The 15,674-nt window shown below is 46.3% G+C and overlaps 1 protein-coding gene across 2 annotated transcripts in view; it reads left to right on the top strand.

The window, feature by feature from the left end:
• LOC147717815 (uncharacterized) overlaps positions 1-15,674 on the top strand; it is a 304,391-nt gene that overhangs the window by 126,066 nt on the left and 162,651 nt on the right. For both annotated transcript variants that reach the window (XM_086924601.1, XM_086924600.1), the window contains exon 7: positions 2,835-2,962. In XM_086924601.1, coding sequence (XP_086780727.1) covers positions 2,835-2,962 — 128 coding nt within the window. The remainder of the gene's footprint in view (positions 1-2,834; positions 2,963-15,674) is intronic.

Genomic DNA, 15,674 nt, shown 5'->3' with positions numbered 1-15,674 from the left:
TTCTGTGTCAGGTTCTCAATGACCAAGGAGCTCGAGTATGGAAGATTGAGAAGTAGGCCCTCATGTGATAATACATGATAACACATCAACTCAGGACAGGAGCAAACAAGGGGCTCCACCACCAGAAATAACAGGTCTGGGAATCAAGGTTGGTTCAGCCAGCATGATGCCCCTATGATCATGGTATATCTGAGGCCAGTGGCCTGATTAATGAAATGAGTAAGAAAGAATATAGAGGGGATTGAGTGCCCAATGCTAACCCAAGAGTAACATGTTTGACTGGTCAAATTATCGATGTCTAACCACGGCACACAAGCCGCATGCATCCTACTCTCACTAGACAGAGCAAGGTCTTTGCTTGGGAGCCCTCAGTGACAAAAGAGAACCTTCAAAAAAAAATATATATATAGGACAAGTATCTGTCAACACCAGGGGTTGAATATTTGTTGTGCCCTGACGAAAGCCCAGAACATTTATGGCCAATTTTCCTGGGCTGAAACATGTTGGCAATTTATAAGCGTCATAGGACCATAAACTCCAAAAAGACCCGTTTTTATTTTATTTTAATATACACTGCGTCCCAGTGAATAAAAGGGATACCTGGAGAACGGAGTAGGATTTTTAACTTTAAATACCCCTGGCCTACATCTCTTAAGAGCTCCCTAAAATATGGTTGCGCCCACCCTGACCTTTAGGAGTTAGGGTGAACCCGATGATCAAGCAGGACACCAATAGCGTGTGTGAGGTTTAAATAACAAAAAGGAATTGCTTCCTTTCCACATTTAGCGTTGTACGCCACGTAAGGATTTAAGTAGCTTCTAGAGCTCCTTCTTGGGAACACAGTTGAAAGTTGGCATAGATCTCCATTTTAGGCATGTGATAGACCTCAACGTTGCCCAAGATGGAATTAGAGCTAGTATTGACGAGCTATTCGCTGAAGTAGCACTTTCCTAGTTGCAAGATCCTGGATACCCTCGCTGGTGATAAGCCACACTCTATAAATACTACTTGATTGATAGCACTAAGGCCTCCGCTTCGAGTGGTCCGGAACAGTACTCTCCTGGAGGATATCTCACTCTGCATGTCTGAGTGGTCTGGTGTTTCTGAACCCACATTTCTAGGAATGGAATGGACTGATTATGGCAAGCTGGCAGAAAGACCCAGAAGGGAGGTATGTAAAAGAAAGATACTTTATTAAGGAACAAGTTACAAGTAAGGAAATCCTACCAGGATCTAGGATGCAACCAGCTCAGCCCCATTTGTAGACAAAAATTCAATCTGGAAGGGACAGAACAATCACAGTAATTACATCACACATTCCCCATGACGCTCAACATTCCACACTAATCTAGAACATAACACACCAGGCTAGAACAGAATACACAATACCACATCAAATTTACCAGGTGTCAACATGCAGCCGTAAAAACAGGACTGGGGCTGCAGGACAAAGGCACAGACCAACCTATGCCCACCAAAGGCATTACAGGAGGTGCAGACAGTGCTCCCCCAGACTCTCTCTATCCCACCCCACAACCCCTGGCACCCACTGCCCATCCACAGATATTGACCACCTACAGAGATATATACCGGTGTTCAACCCTCCAGAAGCGAGGAAACCCTTCCAAAAGGATCCGGTAATACCTCGTCAAACATTCTGGAGACATTAACATGTGATCCCTGTTATCTAAGGGGAAGAAACCAGCCATAATGGTTAATTCTGGCCCAGGTAGCCTCTGCGGAGATAACAGGAACTCATACTGTAGGCCTAAGTGTCTCTGGAGCAGAGATCACCCAATGGGGAGCAATGTTCTCATTACCCGATTCTGCCTTATATGAAAGAGAGTTTCCCTTTCCATTCAAGAGCCCTGCCCCACAGAAACTACAGTCACAGAGTGTATCTCCTGAAGATGGTTTAATTACATAGGAATAGAAAGAATTAGAGTATGAAATTCATCATCCTGTCGGAAGGGGGGGGGGGGCTGAGAAAACTGAGCAAGAAGATGAGCATGTAGCGAACACATCATCTGATCAACCCCGGGAACAGAAGAAAGGAACTGGCAGATACATCACTTACAGGATTTAATGGAGTGTGCATCTCTAAACTCTCAATAAATGTAACTTTCTGCTGTGCAAAATATGTTCTGGTATTCTAGATGGAAGGAAGAAGGAAGTGGAGTGGAACAAGCACCAATATCCAATAAAGGGCTGGCTTTCTTCTGTGTGCCAACACCCAAGTCATCCAGTCCTAGATAGTACTGTAGCTAAGAGTCATTTCTCTGAGCTGATTCCATCCTAGACGTGACAATTGCACACGCATGCGTCATTCCACTGAGCCAATCCTGTCCTAGGGTTATTAAATTCTGTACCCACGTGTCATTCCACTGAGCTAACCATGTCCTGGAGTTATTGCATTCTGTATACACGTATCATTCCACTGAACCAATCCTTTACTAGAAATATTACATTTTCTTCCCCCATATCATTCCATTGAGCTGCTCCTGTCCTGGGTGTGGCAAGTTCTGTAATCCTCTTTTAGAGTATTTCTAGAAAAGAAAGACTCTAGCCCTCTGCTGTATGCCATATGCCACTCCACTGAGCCCCACTAACACTACACATCAAAGGCTGCTTATCCCGGTACTAGTCTAGTCCTAGTTCAGAAAGTCTTCGATCCATTGAAACTAATGACAAAGGACCGCCCACCCCATAACAGATATTTTCATTTCCTGGTCATCTCCACTGATAGTAAGTCTTTCGCCTGCTCTGCTTCAACTGGTTATGTAAGATCCCACGTCTGTAGATGCATACTTTTCAGGTTCTTTTCTATTTTGTAGATTTCTGGTAAATGGCACATGGTTGCAAGGGCCACCTACTACCCCGAAGTAATGTTTGAAGGAAAAAATCCATGGCTAGAATTTTCACTGGAGGAAAAGAAGCTGGTGATTCATGAAGGCCGCGACGAGTAAGTGAAAACCCAAAAATATACAATGTAATCAATGGTCAGACCACTTAATGTAACAGCATTTTTCATCTCCCTACCCATGGACACACACCAGTACTGCCAAAGGTCAGAAGTGGTCTAGTCTGGATGTAATCTCGTGATTACAATAAAATATGGTCTAGTGTCTATGTTGAGATGTAGTTTAAGACTATGAGATGTGACTTAATGTATATCATGATGTCCTGGTTTTTTCACCTCAGCACATCTTTTGATTCTGGGTGAATCACTGTGTCTTCATCATTGGATCATCCATAGATTTGCATGCTTAATTTATATTTCAGGATGGGAGTCTTCGTTAACCATTATTTCCATAGCACTGCTGATATACACTCATTAACATTCTGTTTCCTATGTATTTATTACATTTAGTATATCACTTCATTATGTGACCCAAATTCCAGCAGGTCAGGTGAACAGGCACAGAGCTTAACTGCACAGGTCAGATTTTCAACCAGACGTCACATGATATTGAATGCTCTCAAGGGTTGATCCGAAAAGCTCTTCATGGGCCACTTCAACATCAACTTTAGTAATTGGAAGATGCTGCTAGTCCTTTTTGTTTGTGAGACGTGTGAATTAAACATTTCTCCATTGATGATCTGCACACTTTATGCAAGTATTGTCTGCTTAAGGAGTTCAACCCTAGTAGATGTTACGTTTGTCTCACTGTCTCAGCAAAACTTCATAACAACCGTGTCAGTTGATTGGCCCTGGCTCATTAGTAGGATGAACCTCAGACTTCAGGTCAGCCACTTCTTTGACTGAGATTACTTGGGAGCCAATTACGACATTGACCAACATGCTAAAACCAGCAAATCCATTCTCTACAATCTTTTATGCTAACCTCTATTGGAAATGCACAAACAAGTCATCTATAAAGATGCTACTGTTTTCTGTTAAGTTTAAAAGTTCATCCAAAATGTCAAAGTTGACATTTCGTTCGGTCTCGTTATTTGTCAAACTGACTTCTGTAGTGTCTGCATGTAAAGCATTCGCTGTTGTCTCGTCATGCACTTTCTTCAAAGATGACAGTTCCACCATCAACTGCTTCTAGTTTATCGGATCAGGACTCTGGGTAGGAAGCAGGAGCGCAAGACACGGAGTGATCTGGGTTACATTCGCTATATCCTTCGCTAAGCAGAGGTCGGAGTTAGAGACTATGGAGAAATGGGCCAAGGAGGATTGGAAGAAAAGCCTTGACCACTAACTGATGGGGATTTGCCTACTTCCAGTATGGTTCTTCACTTCAGGGTTGAAAATTAAACCCTTCAATTCTATAGTTAAGTTCATGGCAGTGAGTAACTTCGTTCTATGCTTTTCTGCCACTAAATAGTGTGCCACTTGGCTGTATGTTCCTCCACCCTTCTTTTGCCAGTATCTGCTTCTCCGTTTCTCTGCTTGTGCTGGGTGCTGAACCATCAAGCCTCTGATTTACCACTCCTTGGCATAGTGCTAGTTCCACATTGGATCAAGGGTCTTTTGGTATTCACAGAAGGCATTTAGTAGTAGTAAAGTTAGGATTTTGTCTTAAATTCAGATTTTGTCTTAAGCCTTCGTTTTAGCGCCGTGATGCCCTTTTCGCTGGGGCAGCTGTCGCGCTATATAAGACACCTTAACATAACATAACATAACATAACAGTTAGGATTTTTTAATAAAACCAAAACTTACGACAACCTTAAGTTTAACTGATTGTTTAACTTAAGAAGACAAAATCCTAACTTTACTACTACTAAATATCTTCTGTGAATACCAAAGTAGTAATTTAGGATTTTCTCTCAGATTAGTTCTGTGAATCGGCCCAGAGTATAGAGGAACACTTTAAATGTTGGCTACTGAGGATTTCCATCCTGACGACGGGTATTAATTCACTCAGAAATTTGGAGTGATTAGAAATAGAGTAACTCTTGCATTAAGCATTTTCTGACTGCTTAGTTCCAGTCTTACAGCTGACTGGCCGTGGGGTAACGAAACTTGAGGGAGCCCCCATGCAGGTTATGTGGAGGGGTCCCCTCCGTACTTAATCAGGAGTTCTCAGGCCAGAGTACTGTGCTGGGGTCCCCCCCATATTGCGGGGGCTGCGGGGTCCTATGTTACAGCACTGCTGACCACACAAAGGTACCACTGAAGGTCTCTCTACTGTCTGTCTGGTTTCTGCCAGTCATCAGAGTGTTTACAGATGCCAATGTCAATTTCTGTTCAGTTGAAATCTCCAGGGGCCACCGTCACAATCTGTTCAAGCCCAGAAGCCCATAAATTTGAATGAGTGAAGGGAGACTGCAACAACATAAAGCCTGGTTATATGGAAATACTACCTGTAACATTGACTCTGGCATCCCCAGCCATGAGGTGCTGACAAAATGTATGCTCCCTAGTAGTAGAACTGAGAAACACTCCTTAACCTTCGGCTAGTACTCCTGCATTTCCACTCACACCATCCACTTTGTCACCCCTATGTGCAATGTTAACAGTTTTACGTTATCCCATGACGCTTCATGGGAAAATGAAGAGAGTCGAAATTTGCCTAGCTATTGTAACGGTAAATTTCAACTCTATTAAGGACCCGGAGGCAAGGATTATGCTTTTCCTTCTTCGCTTTTATTATAATCAAAAAAACACAGCAGCCAGAAAAGCACCAAATGACAACTTTCTTTCCAAAATCCAGGAAAAGAACAGTTCCAACACAGAAAAAACGCTTCCAACTTCAGTCAAGAACTACAGAGGCTATGAGTCAACGGAGAGCAGTCCTTCAGGAGTACTTCCACAGTGTCCATGAAGCTATGGTAGACAGTCCATCTCCACTGCTCCTCCTCTTTCTTCAACATGTAATCCGATAAGTTAATTGGTCTTGTTGTGCGCCAGTATTCCCTGCAACAGCAAGAGTGCATCAGAACCTTAACCTGACCTGGCTTATGCACAGCATAACTGAGAAAAACATGACCACCAGAGCACACTTCACCAGAACTGTTAGAAAATTATTAAGAAAGGTTACTTACGCACCTACGGGAGGGTACGCAATTGGCAGTGCCGCGGGTGGGATAATCCTTGTCTCTGTGTCCTTAATAGAATTACTGTTACAATACCTAGGCAAATTTCGATTCTCTGTCAGGACTGGAGGTTCCGATTATGCTAGTTCAAAGCTTACTTACCCCCAAACGCGCCACATCCACCACAGGTTTCAAATAAAACCACTTAAAGGTGGAATCGGAGGACCAGTCCGCTGCCCGCATCAAATCTTCCAAACATGCTCCGAGAGAAAAAGCTTTAGAAGCCATGGCCCCTCAGGCATAATTGGGGGCGCCAAACTGCTTCGTATCAATGTCCGCCTCATGCATGGCCCACCGCACCCACCTAGCTATAGTGAGCGAGGAAACAGCTTTGTGAGGCTTACGAAGGGCAATAAGGAGTCGTCGTTCGCCCGGAGGGCAGAATTCTTGAGCCATATCCTCATAGGCCTTAAGGCACTGCACCACACATAGCTTTTGAAAATCTGAAAAGGATGGATATGAAAATGTTTGCGACAAAGATTTAGTACGGCGACCCACCGAAAAAGTCACCCCTTCCGGGCAAAAAACCTGCGCAGAAACGTCCAGCACGTGAACATCAGAGACTCTCCGGCAAGAGAACAAACACAGGAGCATAGACAACTTGGCCGACAGTTCCTTTAAAATAAAGGTACTTATTTACCTGCCACAACAAGAAAAGATTCAAAACCAAATTGATATCCCATAAGGCGGAGTATCTCGGTTTCAGTGGTAAAGACAAATGGACCCCCGCAATAGTCTACACAAAAGGATGTGCGCCAATCGGGGCTCCGTCCACCAGGCAATGCGCAGCGGAAATCGCCGACCGCACAGCGTTAACCGAACGAAACGCCAGACTGTCTGAGACAAGCTCCGCCAGATAGTTTAAGACAGGAACGACGCCTGCGACCACAGGATCCAAACCCCGAAGACACCAACGCATCCACCTAAACCAAGCCGAGCGATAACTTTGAGGTACTCTCTGCCCAGGCAATGTCGCCGGAAAGCCGCCATGCCATGAGGCAGAGAGAGCCTTGGAGTATCATCTGATGGTACTCCCCGCTCGGATTCAGAAGAAGATGGAGTGCCCGGGGATTATCCCATGTTTGACTTAAACTCAATGTGTTTTCTATGTCTATTAGTATAAACCACTGCCCCAATGTATCGACAGCCAATGAAATGCACTGTTTCTTTGCATTAGCACTTTAAATTGCTCACTTCTCTCATTGCGTCATGTGACCAAGGCCTCTTGGGAGGCCGAAACGTTATGCTGATGAGGTGTGCCAAATAAAAAACTCACCTGCATCCTGGGTCTTCTGTTCCTTCTTCTTGTGGCGTTTCCTGACTTAAGGGCGTGCTGGCGTTTGGAACTAACAGGCATCTACACAACCGGTTGAGTGCTTCTCCGGTTTTAGAAGATCCCTTCCTCGAAGAGTGGCGGAGCGGCAGGAAGCCGTGACCTCCGGTTACCCGGAAGTCGTTTATTTCTCCCTTTCGGGAGACACTGCTCCAACCCCCGGACACCGACAAATGTTTGTCGCACCTGAGATCGGGCCGAGCACAGCGGACGGCTGTCTCAGACCGTGCGGTGAGCCCGCTGCAGAGTGTCGACGTAAGGAACATTCCGGTGAGGAAGTTTTGCACATACGGCGGCTTAAGTCTATTACATCTGGAACCCTGTATCGAGTGAGAACGCAATAGCGTTGTAAAATTGGCAAACACGCTGTCAGCAGGTGCACGGAGAGGGAGAGAGGTGGCGGCTCTCGAAGCGTTTGACGATTCCCTGGCTGGGGGGTCGAAGGTGACCACTGCCGAGGAACCAAGTGCAACAGGATGTTCCAGCGTTCGTGAAAAATTTTACATCCTGGAAAAACTCCTTAAACGCGAACAGTCCAAGTGGTGGGAGCATCGCTCCCTGAGCAGATATCTTGAAGTGAATCGCATTCCTCGAGGGCTAAGAGTCATGCTGGCCCGAGTTACGAACATCGGGATCCAGAAATGCTCAGGGAGTGGGCAGAATGTAACTTGGACTCGTCCCGACGACTTGTGGAAATTCTGGTGCGCTATGCGGAGAGTGATCGCATTAAAATTCAACAACAAATAGATGAGGTAAATGCAGAAATTGATAGTATGAGGGCAGACAATATGGATATTGTTTCGACTGTAAAAAATACAAAGAGGAAATGCTGCTGAGAGTGCAGAAGGAGGAAGATGTAATCAGGAAAATGAAAACGTATAAGTTCCAGCGCGATAAGACTGAATACATAGAGGGGCGTATTTTTACATTTGCGCGCATGTATGACGCAATAAAAGCTGCTAATCCTCGCATCACCCCCAATGCCTCAATAGTAGCTGCACCATCACGAGCGAAATCTCCCGACAACTCAACCATCACAGACCTGAGTTCTAACATGGATAGCGGCTCTGAGTCTGACACATCACGAGGGGCGCCACGGCTGGGGTTTACTCGGTACACCCTGGCTCAAGAACTAGATTGTATTCGCCAGGACAGAAGGGATACATCGCGCCCCAGAATTCTACCACAAGCAAAGGCGCAAACACAAAGCGACGAGAGCGCCGGAAATCCAATGCAAGGCGCAAAACCAAAGAAAAGGAACTACAACAAACGTTGGAACAACAACAAAAAGAAGTAAGCAATTTGTCTAATACACCTGATAATGGTCTACCTGTGATCAATCTCACAACTACTGTTCTTACTGATTCGGGGATTCGAACTTTGTCGATGGGCTTATCTTTCAGCCCACCGAGTGACTTCAACTATGCTAACACAAGAATAGACCTTTTCAAATTTATACGCAAGTTAAAGTTGCAGAAACATTTTATCAACAGTAAGTCACGTAACACAGCTGTGAGATCAGATGCGATGCCAACTACATTGGGGCTTGCTGAGAATGATGCTCCTTTAATGCAAGACATGGAGGCTTTGAGATTGCAACAGAGTTCCTCACAAAATACACAGGAGGAACCAATTACTAACAAGGGTAGATTGACTAAATTTAAACGGCGTTCCACATACATGCCTCTAATGCCATATGATAATATTGACATTTTTCACGATGCAACTACCAAGGAGGTTAAGACATTGTATGCAAAAACATTGAAAACCAAGCAACACTATCAGAGGTGCAACAATGAGTATTATAAGCTGGTCAAAAAGATTCAAAAAGATGGCAAAATGATAGTCAGGCAGTGTGACAAAGGCGGTAACGTCGTGCTATGGCCTAGAAAACTATATATTGGAAGAAGCTTTCCTGCAACTGAATGATTTAAATTGTTATAAGCACTGTGATGTAGGGGTGGTGAAAAAAGCACAATCTGACTTTTTCTCAATGCTGATGGGTTGGCGATCGTATGGACTAATCAGCATAGATGAGTTTAAATTTCTAAAAAAGGACCAGTGAGCTAAAAAACGGTGTTGGATCTAGCCCTGATCTCTTGACTGGGTGAGAGCTTTCTGCTTAATTCAGAGACTCTGTCCCTCACCACCCCTTGTTGTAAATATTTTTGTCCACCCTAAGCGTGGAAGGGTATTCTCAGATGTGAGACCCTTGCTCATTGCACCATCAGGATTCAAGCAAACCGGGCCGAAGACGGCTGTAATGCCAGAAACCGGTCCCCGGGAGCTTGTTTCCTTCCCAGTGTAAGAATTGGCTTTTGTAGTTTGGTTTGCCCTGTTCCCATCATGCACTGGGACAGGAACAGACTAATTTGCATACAGCCAGGTTCTGAAACTGGGATGGTGCAGTGAGCTAAAAAACGGTGTTGGATCTAGCCCTGATCTCTTGACTGGGTGAGAGCTTTCTGCTTAATTCAGAGACTCTGTCCCTCACCACCCCTTGTTGTAAATATTTTTGTCCACCCTAAGCGTGGAAGGGTATTCTCAGATGTGAGACCCTTGCTCATTGCACCATCAGGATTCAAGCAAACCGGGCCGAAGACGGCTGTAATGCCAGAAACCGGTCCCCGGGAGCTTGTTTCCTTCCCAGTGTAAGAATTGGCTTTTGTAGTTTGGTTTGCCCTGTTCCCATCATGCACTGGGACAGGAACAGACTAATTTGCATACAGCCAGGTTCTGAAACTGGGATGGTGCAGTGAGCTAAAAAACGGTGTTGGATCTAGCCCTGATCTCTTGACTGGGTGAGAGCTTTCTGCTTAATTCAGAGACTCTGTCCCTCACCACCCCTTGTTGTAAATATTTTTGTCCACCCTAAGCGTGGAAGGGTATTCTCAGATGTGAGACCCTTGCTCATTGCACCATCAGGATTCAAGCAAACCGGGCCGAAGACGGCTGTAATGCCAGAAACCGGTCCCCGGGAGCTTGTTTCCTTCCCAGTGTAAGAATTGGCTTTTGTAGTTTGGTTTGCCCTGTTCCCATCATGCACTGGGACAGGAACAGACTAATTTGCATACAGCCAGGTTCTGAAACTGGGATGGTGCAGTGAGCTAAAAAACGGTGTTGGATCTAGCCCTGATCTCTTGACTGGGTGAGAGCTTTCTGCTTAATTCAGAGACTCTGTCCCTCACCACCCCTTGTTGTAAATATTTTTGTCCACCCTAAGCGTGGAAGGGTATTCTCAGATGTGAGACCCTTGCTCATTGCACCATCAGGATTCAAGCAAACCGGGCCGAAGACGGCTGTAATGCCAGAAACCGGTCCCCGGGAGCTTGTTTCCTTCCCAGTGTAAGAATTGGCTTTTGTAGTTTGGTTTGCCCTGTTCCCATCATGCACTGGGACAGGAACAGACTAATTTGCATACAGCCAGGTTCTGAAACTGGGATGGTGCAGTGAGCTAAAAAACGGTGTTGGATCTAGCCCTGATCTCTTGACTGGGTGAGAGCTTTCTGCTTAATTCAGAGACTCTGTCCCTCACCACCCCTTGTTGTAAATATTTTTGTCCACCCTAAGCGTGGAAGGGTATTCTCAGATGTGAGACCCTTGCTCATTGCACCATCAGGATTCAAGCAAACCGGGCCGAAGACGGCTGTAATGCCAGAAACCGGTCCCCGGGAGCTTGTTTCCTTCCCAGTGTAAGAATTGGCTTTTGTAGTTTGGTTTGCCCTGTTCCCATCATGCACTGGGACAGGAACAGACTAATTTGCATACAGCCAGGTTCTGAAACTGGGATGGTGCAGTGAGCTAAAAAACGGTGTTGGATCTAGCCCTGATCTCTTGACTGGGTGAGAGCTTTCTGCTTAATTCAGAGACTCTGTCCCTCACCACCCCTTGTTGTAAATATTTTTGTCCACCCTAAGCGTGGAAGGGTATTCTCAGATGTGAGACCCTTGCTCATTGCACCATCAGGATTCAAGCAAACCGGGCCGAAGACGGCTGTAATGCCAGAAACCGGTCCCCGGGAGCTTGTTTCCTTCCCAGTGTAAGAATTGGCTTTTGTAGTTTGGTTTGCCCTGTTCCCATCATGCACTGGGACAGGAACAGACTAATTTGCATACAGCCAGGTTCTGAAACTGGGATGGTGCAGTGAGCTAAAAAACGGTGTTGGATCTAGCCCTGATCTCTTGACTGGGTGAGAGCTTTCTGCTTAATTCAGAGACTCTGTCCCTCACCACCCCTTGTTGTAAATATTTTTGTCCACCCTAAGCGTGGAAGGGTATTCTCAGATGTGAGACCCTTGCTCATTGCACCATCAGGATTCAAGCAAACCGGGCCGAAGACGGCTGTAATGCCAGAAACCGGTCCCCGGGAGCTTGTTTCCTTCCCAGTGTAAGAATTGGCTTTTGTAGTTTGGTTTGCCCTGTTCCCATCATGCACTGGGACAGGAACAGACTAATTTGCATACAGCCAGGTTCTGAAACTGGGATGGTGCAGTGAGCTAAAAAACGGTGTTGGATCTAGCCCTGATCTCTTGACTGGGTGAGAGCTTTCTGCTTAATTCAGAGACTCTGTCCCTCACCACCCCTTGTTGTAAATATTTTTGTCCACCCTAAGCGTGGAAGGGTATTCTCAGATGTGAGACCCTTGCTCATTGCACCATCAGGATTCAAGCAAACCGGGCCGAAGACGGCTGTAATGCCAGAAACCGGTCCCCGGGAGCTTGTTTCCTTCCCAGTGTAAGAATTGGCTTTTGTAGTTTGGTTTGCCCTGTTCCCATCATGCACTGGGACAGGAACAGACTAATTTGCATACAGCCAGGTTCTGAAACTGGGATGGTGCAGTGAGCTAAAAAACGGTGTTGGATCTAGCCCTGATCTCTTGACTGGGTGAGAGCTTTCTGCTTAATTCAGAGACTCTGTCCCTCACCACCCCTTGTTGTAAATATTTTTGTCCACCCTAAGCGTGGAAGGGTATTCTCAGATGTGAGACCCTTGCTCATTGCACCATCAGGATTCAAGCAAACCGGGCCGAAGACGGCTGTAATGCCAGAAACCGGTCCCCGGGAGCTTGTTTCCTTCCCAGTGTAAGAATTGGCTTTTGTAGTTTGGTTTGCCCTGTTCCCATCATGCACTGGGACAGGAACAGACTAATTTGCATACAGCCAGGTTCTGAAACTGGGATGGTGCAGTGAGCTAAAAAACGGTGTTGGATCTAGCCCTGATCTCTTGACTGGGTGAGAGCTTTCTGCTTAATTCAGAGACTCTGTCCCTCACTACCCCTTGTTGTAAATATTTTTGTCCACCCTAAGCGTGGAAGGGTATTCTCAGATGTGAGACCCTTGCTCATTGCACCATCAGGATTCAAGCAAACCGGGCCGAAGACGGCTGTAATGCCAGAAACCGGTCCCCGGGAGCTTGTTTCCTTCCCAGTGTAAGAATTGGCTTTTGTAGTTTGGTTTGCCCTGTTCCCATCATGCACTGGGACAGGAACAGACTAATTTGCATACAGCCAGGTTCTGAAACTGGGATGGTGCAGTGAGCTAAAAAACGGTGTTGGATCTAGCCCTGATCTCTTGACTGGGTGAGAGCTTTCTGCTTAATTCAGAGACTCTGTCCCTCACCACCCCTTGTTGTAAATATTTTTGTCCACCCTAAGCGTGGAAGGGTATTCTCAGATGTGAGACCCTTGCTCATTGCACCATCAGGATTCAAGCAAACCGGGCCGAAGACGGCTGTAATGCCAGAAACCGGTCCCCGGGAGCTTGTTTCCTTCCCAGTGTAAGAATTGGCTTTTGTAGTTTGGTTTGCCCTGTTCCCATCATGCACTGGGACAGGAACAGACTAATTTGCATACAGCCAGGTTCTGAAACTGGGATGGTGCAGTGAGCTAAAAAACGGTGTTGGATCTAGCCCTGATCTCTTGACTGGGTGAGAGCTTTCTGCTTAATTCAGAGACTCTGTCCCTCACCACCCCTTGTTGTAAATATTTTTGTCCACCCTAAGCGTGGAAGGGTATTCTCAGATGTGAGACCCTTGCTCATTGCACCATCAGGATTCAAGCAAACCGGGCCGAAGACGGCTGTAATGCCAGAAACCGGTCCCCGGGAGCTTGTTTCCTTCCCAGTGTAAGAATTGGCTTTTGTAGTTTGGTTTGCCCTGTTCCCATCATGCACTGGGACAGGAACAGACTAATTTGCATACAGCCAGGTTCTGAAACTGGGATGGTGCAGTGAGCTAAAAAACGGTGTTGGATCTAGCCCTGATCTCTTGACTGGGTGAGAGCTTTCTGCTTAATTCAGAGACTCTGTCCCTCACCACCCCTTGTTGTAAATATTTTTGTCCACCCTAAGCGTGGAAGGGTATTCTCAGATGTGAGACCCTTGCTCATTGCACCATCAGGATTCAAGCAAACCGGGCCGAAGACGGCTGTAATGCCAGAAACCGGTCCCCGGGAGCTTGTTTCCTTCCCAGTGTAAGAATTGGCTTTTGTAGTTTGGTTTGCCCTGTTCCCATCATGCACTGGGACAGGAACAGACTAATTTGCATACAGCCAGGTTCTGAAACTGGGATGGTGCAGTGAGCTAAAAAACGGTGTTGGATCTAGCCCTGATCTCTTGACTGGGTGAGAGCTTTCTGCTTAATTCAGAGACTCTGTCCCTCACCACCCCTTGTTGTAAATATTTTTGTCCACCCTAAGCGTGGAAGGGTATTCTCAGATGTGAGACCCTTGCTCATTGCACCATCAGGATTCAAGCAAACCGGGCCGAAGACGGCTGTAATGCCAGAAACCGGTCCCCGGGAGCTTGTTTCCTTCCCAGTGTAAGAATTGGCTTTTGTAGTTTGGTTTGCCCTGTTCCCATCATGCACTGGGACAGGAACAGACTAATTTGCATACAGCCAGGTTCTGAAACTGGGATGGTGCAGTGAGCTAAAAAACGGTGTTGGATCTAGCCCTGATCTCTTGACTGGGTGAGAGCTTTCTGCTTAATTCAGAGACTCTGTCCCTCACCACCCCTTGTTGTAAATATTTTTGTCCACCCTAAGCGTGGAAGGGTATTCTCAGATGTGAGACCCTTGCTCATTGCACCATCAGGATTCAAGCAAACCGGGCCGAAGACGGCTGTAATGCCAGAAACCGGTCCCCGGGAGCTTGTTTCCTTCCCAGTGTAAGAATTGGCTTTTGTAGTTTGGTTTGCCCTGTTCCCATCATGCACTGGGACAGGAACAGACTAATTTGCATACAGCCAGGTTCTGAAACTGGGATGGTGCAGTGAGCTAAAAAACGGTGTTGGATCTAGCCCTGATCTCTTGACTGGGTGAGAGCTTTCTGCTTAATTCAGAGACTCTGTCCCTCACCACCCCTTGTTGTAAATATTTTTGTCCACCCTAAGCGTGGAAGGGTATTCTCAGATGTGAGACCCTTGCTCATTGCACCATCAGGATTCAAGCAAACCGGGCCGAAGACGGCTGTAATGCCAGAAACCGGTCCCCGGGAGCTTGTTTCCTTCCCAGTGTAAGAATTGGCTTTTGTAGTTTGGTTTGCCCTGTTCCCATCATGCACTGGGACAGGAACAGACTAATTTGCATACAGCCAGGTTCTGAAACTGGGATGGTGCAGTGAGCTAAAAAACGGTGTTGGATCTAGCCCTGATCTCTTGACTGGGTGAGAGCTTTCTGCTTAATTCAGAGACTCTGTCCCTCACCACCCCTTGTTGTAAATATTTTTGTCCACCCTAAGCGTGGAAGGGTATTCTCAGATGTGAGACCCTTGCTCATTGCACCATCAGGATTCAAGCAAACCGGGCCGAAGACGGCTGTAATGCCAGAAACCGGTCCCCGGGAGCTTGTTTCCTTCCCAGTGTAAGAATTGGCTTTTGTAGTTTGGTTTGCCCTGTTCCCATCATGCACTGGGACAGGAACAGACTAATTTGCATACAGCCAGGTTCTGAAACTGGGATGGTGCAGTGAGCTAAAAAACGGTGTTGGATCTAGCCCTGATCTCTTGACTGGGTGAGAGCTTTCTGCTTAATTCAGAGACTCTGTCCCTCACCACCCCTTGTTGTAAATATTTTTGTCCACCCTAAGCGTGGAAGGGTATTCTCAGATGTGAGACCCTTGCTCATTGCACCATCAGGATTCAAGCAAACCGGGCCGAAGACGGCTGTAATGCCAGAAACCGGTCCCCGGGAGCTTGTTTCCTTCCCAGTGTAAGAATTGGCTTTTGTAGTTTGGTTTGCCCTGTTCCCATCATGCACTGGGACAGGAACAGACTAATTTGCATACAGCCAGGTTCTGAAAC

The sequence above is a fragment of the Lissotriton vulgaris genome, chromosome 5 (genome assembly GCF_964263255.1).
Source record: "Lissotriton vulgaris chromosome 5, aLisVul1.2, whole genome shotgun sequence".
Taxonomy (NCBI): domain Eukaryota; kingdom Metazoa; phylum Chordata; class Amphibia; order Caudata; family Salamandridae; genus Lissotriton; species Lissotriton vulgaris.
The sequence above is the reverse complement of the archived record's forward strand: the minus strand, read 5'-3'. Positions and strand labels throughout refer to the sequence as shown.